Source organism: Eurytemora carolleeae, unplaced genomic scaffold, assembly GCF_000591075.1.
Source record: "Eurytemora carolleeae unplaced genomic scaffold, Eaff_2.0 scaffold2277, whole genome shotgun sequence".
NCBI lineage: Eukaryota > Metazoa > Arthropoda > Copepoda > Calanoida > Temoridae > Eurytemora > Eurytemora carolleeae.
In genome coordinates, this window is record NW_019398170.1 from 13,990 (window position 1) to 21,218 (window position 7,229).

The 7,229-nt window shown below is 34.4% G+C and overlaps 1 protein-coding gene across 1 annotated transcript; it reads right to left on the reverse strand.

Moving 5' to 3' along the window:
- Positions 1 to 3,641: 3,641 nt before the first annotated feature.
- On the reverse strand, positions 3,642 to 5,380 carry LOC111716930 (TNF receptor-associated factor 4). The gene has a single exon (XM_023492440.1). The coding sequence runs from the start codon at positions 5,344 to 5,346 to the stop codon at positions 3,955 to 3,957; it is 1,392 nt and encodes a 463-aa protein (XP_023348208.1). The 5' UTR covers positions 5,347 to 5,380; the 3' UTR covers positions 3,642 to 3,954.
- Positions 5,381 to 7,229: the final 1,849 nt, after the last annotated feature.

Here is a 7,229-nt window from a genome sequence, read left to right on the forward strand (position 1 = left end):
GGGGGGGGGGAGTAAATTCCTGTACGTGATAAGAAAGCTGGATTGGATTATAGTTTTCTTTAAGATGAACGTGACTCTCTTGAACATTAGGTTCTATATTCTCAAATTAATGTTCAACAAATAAATGCAAAAACACATTAAACATATCAAATCTCCTTTTATGTTCATTCCTCTCATTCATCATTTTTTAAACTCTATTTAAAGGGACTGTAAGCGTAATTTCAAAGGACAATACCCAATTTAAAACGGTACCCTTTGTGGAAGATACCGTCGTTTTTTTGTAAATCGGGCATTGCAATCTTTGCATGGAGGGTTACTTGAGATACGCTTACAGTCCCTCTAACTACTACTTCATTCTTATCCTGCTCCCTTCTTTTTACCATTAATTTTTCTTCTCTTTAACTACCTTTTCTTTCTTCCTTTGCCTTTTTTAGTTGTAGTTGTAGTTGTAGTTGTAGTTGTAGTTGTAGATGTAGTTGTAGTTGTAGTTGTAGTTGTAGTTGTAGTTGTAGTTGTAGTTGTAGTTGTAGTTGTAGTTGTAGTTGTAGTTGTAGTTGTAACAGGCGGGTCAGTACACTAGTGCAGGTTGTACAGTACACCAGTTTAGTTGTACAGGTGGGTCGGTACGCCAGTACACTAGTTCCATTAAGGTGGACTAGTTCTCCAGAAGTTTGTATGTGGCGTGACAGGCTTGACTTATAGTAGACTACAAATAAATTGCTAAACTGTATCGCTCTTAACATAATGACGGACATTTTTCGTTCCAAACCAATTTAGCACTTGTTAATTATTTAGTTATCTATCTTTTAATCTATCTAGCTTTATTATGTTTGATTATCTATAGCTATCTTTATGTTAATACTTTTTTTCTAATTCAATATCTATTACTTTATCAATCAATCAAAAAAAATGGTTATTTTATTCTGGCTATATATCTATCTATCTATCTATCTATCTATCTATCTATCTATCGACTTATCTATCCTGTTCTAGTTATATCAATATATCTATTGATCTATTTTACAAGCTCTGTCTATTTAAACTCCCCCTATATACAGGTGAAATGACTGTATAATGCTTTACATATGTGCAAAACTAGAAAGGGGAAGGGCGACAATGAAGGAGGGGAGGGGGGGGGAGGGGGGATTGGGTAAATAACAACAATTCAAAAATTTTTTTGTAAGCTATATGCAATTTGCATTATTATGCATTGAGTAGCATTCATAATATTTAGAAAATCATGTGAAAAACACAATTTTAAACTTATCTTTTTTTATCATTTAAATAATCCCCGTAAACCTAAATTTTACCATCTGTATTTCTAAACATATGTTTTTAAAATTGTATCCTATACATGAAAATAATAATTTGTGAAAAGTTCATGAATCATGAATGTTTATCGTTGGATTGGCACCTGTACATTAAATATTGCTATTGTTAAAAACTGGAATCGTCATGTTTAATTAAAGGGACTGTAAAGGAAAAATGAAAGGGGGGTATAGGATGAAACTTGAGAATCTCAGACGTTGAAGATACCCATAAGACACCTATCTGATGTTTCTGTCATGAGAAATATGATATAAAACTGTGTAAAAATCTCAGATTGGCTCCTATTATAATTTAAATTTTCTATTTTGCATTTATAATAAATATAATTGATAATATTATTACATATGTATAGTCCGTATTCCGTCACCATAACTTCAGTCAATGGCGGTGCAGTATACTGGTCACGTGATATAGACGGAAATCACGTGACCAGTATACTGCACTGCCATTGGCTGAAGTTCTGGTGGCGTAATACGGACTAAATAAAATAATATTATCAATTATATCTATTAAAAATGCAAAATTAAAAAAAAAATTATAAGAGAAGAAAACCTGAGATTCTCAGGCTCCTGTGGGATATAATCGTTCTCAGATTGATTGCATATTTGCTGAATATGATCTGAGCTGAAAACTTTTGAATGGTGGATTTCGGGATTAATGCTTAATCCACTCTTTTTCTTAATCTCGAGATTAAATATTGCTTGTTCTCCTCTAATTTTTAATCTCCAGATTAATTATCCGATCAGGATTAAGGATATCCCATTCTAAAGTTTTCAGCTCTGTTTAAATTTCTACATTTATACAAAATTGTGTATAAATGAATTTTCGAATAAACTTGACACATTTTTATATCAATTTATCGAGACAGGAACATCAGATAGATGTCCTATATGTATCGTTCAACGCCTGAGATTCTCAGGTCTCATCCTATACCCCCTTTAATTTTTCGTTTACAGTCCCTTTAAATGGAATACTCGCAACTTGGTCGTAAATCACGAGTTTAGCTATTTTTCCTTTTTAGAGTTGACCCCCTACACTAAGAATCTAAAAACCAAACTAAGAACATTTCCGTGGTTTCCAATTAAAATTTAATGCAAATCGGTCAAGGGGTTCATGAGTTATGATCGGATATGCAAACAGACAGACAAAAAAACCAGAGATTACAACTTTCTATATATAGAGATTCTTTGATGAATTTTTTCAAGCTCTAAGTTGCCAATTTTTGAATTTGGGTAACTTAAATTGGTTTAAATGAGTAAGTATACATTTTGTGTATCTATAAAAAATATAACACAAAAGATACAAAATAAAGTTTTACAGACTGAAATATTCTTTTAAAAACTTCAAAATTACAGGTTGTGGGAATATTTCCCCCAATTCTAAAATGACACATTTTATTTTTTACACCTTAAATTGATTGATATTAATGAATAATTTGTGTTATTTCCTGTTGAAATATTTCCCTTAAATTGTTATTTCTATTTATGCAAAAATATGTCACATTGAATTGAACCCCCCTCCCTTTTCATTAGTTGTTTATCAACAATTTTTTAACTGAGAAATCGAAATCTGCAAAAACATGAATATCTATCTTTCATCATGAGTAGATTTAGATTTAGTACACCAAAAACTCCCATATCTTCGTTTACCAAAAGTGTACTGCAGTTTCTTTGTTGGATATAAACCGACACATTGCTGTGCTTAAACTTCTTATATTTCCTCCTAGAAAATAGCTGCTCACTTCAGCTATTTTGCTAACAAAATAGTTGCAGTGAGCTATTGTGTTAACAAAAATATGTTGTTTCTCAAGAATGTCACTGTTAACTCCGGTTTATGTCCAGTACCAAACCGACTTTAACCAACTAAAGCAGGCCACTACAATGACAGACTATGCAAGGCAGAACGGGACAGTACGCCAAATAAATGATTCCCTCATTGTGAAATTTATATGATGTGCTCATATCTTGTGTGCTTACAAATGAAAACTCACACATTTCTAAAAATATTGAAAATCCGCCAAAGCAAACTGACACCACACGCTATAAGAAAACATTGCACTGTTTTTAGATTTTAATAAATGAATTTCAAATTCCTCATATATATTATATAAAATATACACGCTTTATAATCTTTTAATATTATTTAAGATATTACTTTACTGAACTCGTACATATTAAAAAACAATTGATATGATTAAACTTCAGCGTCTGAATTACAGACTATAAATTAAATAAAACTTTTCCCTCCATTAATTATATTTCTTAACATTTTCCTAACGTTTGCCTCCTTGAGTTAAAAATAATAAAACAACATTTTTAATCAGAACAAATATAAGTTTATTATACAAAATATAATATTTACAAATTATTGATATGTTCAAATCTTTGGTTTCTTCAGCTGCATGTACTGTACAATTCTGTACATAAACATAGATAAATAATGGTGTACACTGTGCACACTTCTAAGATAGCTGCCTAATGGATGGCTTTAATACTGTACAACGTTTTTATAACATTTTTGACTAGATTTCACTAAAATGCCGTTTACAGAGATCAACGGTTTTATTCTCCACAAAGTCGACATGGACTATAAGTCGACAAGACGATGGCATTATCGACAAATGTCCTAGACCGCGACTCCCTTGTTAGCGTCGGCCCTGATCTTGATGAACAAGGTGTTATCCTTCACATAGTTCCTCATCCCTAACATACCATGGGGAACAAACCTCGGGAACCCGAACCCAAGCTGCTCCGGGTCCTCAACTTTACTGCTCCGGGCGAAGTTTGTCCAGGACGGATCTGGGATAAATGACTCCACGATGTTGACGGCACTCTGCCTGTCCGGGTTCTGGTCCAGCAGGGTAAAGGAGATGGTGTGCTTGAACGGCCATTTTAGGATGTTGTCAAACTCTCCAGGTAGTACCTTGATATACACGGACATATGGGTTCCTTCTCCTCCTCCGTTACCGCCCAGGAACAGTGAGGCTTGTAATCTATACCCGGAGCTGGATGTATAGAAGGGCAGAGAGACAAGCTCTAATCCTTCACTAGTTTTTGCCTCCGCCATTTTCTCCTCAAAATCTTGAATTTTCCAGATTAGAACTCCGTCCTTGGGTAAATTCGCTTTCTCCAGCTCCTGCTTTAATCTATGAATATATTGCTGCTGGGAGCTGCAATATTTCACCATCATATCTAGATGCTGCTCCCTGGTATCCAGCATATGTTGCTCTAGAACTGAAGGATGTCCCTGCCAGGAGCATCCAGCAACCTTGTGTGGACAGCTCTCTAGTCCCTCCTGACATCTCACTAGATGTCTCTCAACCTCCTCCCGTCGACAATTCTCTCCGCATCTATTGGGACATGGGACTGGAAACATGGGACACTTGATCTGATGTCCCTGTAGCGTATCCGCGGTGTATCCTCTCCCACAGTACTTGCAGTTAACCAACCTCTTGCTGCAGTTGTTCACCATGTGCGCCTTCAACCTGTTCCTAGCTATCCTCTGTCCACACTTGTTTTCACAATACAGAGGCTCAAACCCGCATATATTTTGATGCGGCTCAATTTCACTTCCGGTAAACCCACGCTTGCAAAACACACAATTTATCAATCTATTCTGACAAGTGTACTTCATATGATCTTCCATATTCACACGAGCAATCTTTGCTCCACAGTTGTTCAAGCAAAACATAGCGTCCTTCTTACATGTGTTAAGATGGCCTTTTAGCCGGCCAAGTTGACCCATCCAGGCACAACCCTCGGCCCTGTGTATACAGTAAACTGTAGATTGGAGGATTTTTGCTTTGGTGACAGGATCACTGGAAAGTTCAAGGGAGGAGTTGGAGCTGGTTTTAGAATACAGGGTGTCGTTGTGTATATTAAAAACCATTTGTTGAACATCTGCCACCTCCTCATAGTCAGGCGGACTCTCAGATCCGTCACTGTAATGGTAATCAAGATCCGCCACGGCGGAATCCTCTGCAAGAGAGAGAAACTCAAAAGATCGTGCTGCAATCATCCTGCGCCTACTCTAGCGACCTACTGGAGCTAAGGACGGGACGTAACTGAAGAGTTTTACTATAATATTTAGCTTACAACTTGTTTTCGAACATTCCTGGAAAATATGAAAATGTCGTCTTCATTACCAAAAATCCTCGAAACAGGAATAAATGTAACTCTCAGATCATTACAATTAAAACATATTATGAAAAATCAACTATATATAAATGTGGCGAAAGATAATCGATGACTATAGGTTGTAATATCTGAATGATTTGTTTGAAATTAAATTGATTTTATTAGGGTCTAAGTCGTATGTTGCAATTTTCTGAATTTGTATGGACACTACGTTTTTCAGTATAAGACGTCTTTAACAATTCTCTCCTTACAGACGCAACAGATAGAAGTAAGATTAGTAGCGATCAAAAGCGCTTTTTTATCGCATTAAGCCTATACCCCCTTTCATTTTTCGCGAACACTCCCTTTAAGTTTTTAAATAGATAACGAAAATTATCAAATTCATAAGAAGAGAGAAAAATACTCGAAAATACTTACAAAAAGGATGTTTATATAAACTTTAATCTATAATTAGAGCAACTGCAAAGTTTAATGAATGAAGCATGTATGGTTGTACAGGAAGGAGGGGGGGAGGTTGTCCCAGGTAAGATATTAGTATAATTAATATGTTTGTGATCAAGCTTCAAGAAATTCCCACGAAAAATCTTTTCTGTCTACACTGTGTGTACTGTGAACTGTATAACTAACTGACAATTTTAGCAAAAAGTAGCAGTTATAAAATACCATGGGGCGCAGAAGTAACAGCAAATTCTCAGAGTTAAAGTATCCATCGATCCATTCTGGCCGGGGGCTTAAATCGTATTTCTGTTTTGTTGATATAGCGAATGAAAATAATTTTATAAATTTTATAATGATAAACTAGAGATATTATAGAGATAGAAAATAAAGATCTCATGGAAAATTTGCAGGATTTTAAAACTTCTAAAATCCAGCCTCTGATTACTTTTTGGTTTGGTAAACGGGTATTTGTAAATAGTAAACACAACATTTTTTTTACATTTCTTTCTAAGACTTCAAAAGAATTTAGGAGTTGAAATATTTGTATCTCTTGACATTGAGTTATTTTTTAGAATTACGTTTTCAAACATAATTTTTTTCAATAGGTATTCAAGACTTGGTTCAAATTTCAAATTGATAAAAATCGTCATTTTTAAATTATTAAATTGAATTAATGTGTTAAAGAAACATTCATTTAAAAATTAGAATTTTTGTGTACGCATCATCAAGTTGACGCAAAAATAGCATAGTATAAAGAAAATTATATTCTTTTAAAATAATTTTTGCTTTATTGAAAACTCACTGTGCTGCGAGTCTCTCTTTTAGTCCTAAGCCCAAAAACCGTTTTCAGATTGTTAAATGTATACATACAGTTTATATTTATATTTTTAAATAAAAATTATAAGGAGCAAAACAAATTAGATAGGATCATTTATCTCAATTTTACTTCAACACACTTATATTGCAGGGTTCTTTGATAACCAAGAGCAGAGAAAACGGACCTAAGGGGTTTCCGACCATAAATGGTTCAGATTTTAATTGATTAGATAAGGGCATGAAAGGTTATTAAAGTTATATAAAGATAAGTTGAGTTATTGTGGAAGTTTAAATAATTGATATTTCTGAAAAAATGTTGAGTAAGTGTTCATTACTTAATTTAATAATGTTGAAAACGCCTTAGATTTGTTGTCCTTAGGTCGGTTTACATATATGCATTGAAAACACTTTACAAGGAGACGTTTTAGGGAGTAAGGCAAGAGAGGGGGGGGGAGGAGATTTCAGACATGATTGGTGATATGAAGAGGAGGGGCGGGGGGTGTGGGATAC

What these genes read in the sequence shown, in the direction of transcription:
- LOC111716930 (XM_023492440.1), bottom strand. Translation starts at nt 5,346, where the DNA reads ATGATTGCAGCACGATCTTTTGAGTTTCTCTCTCTTGCAGAGGATTCC.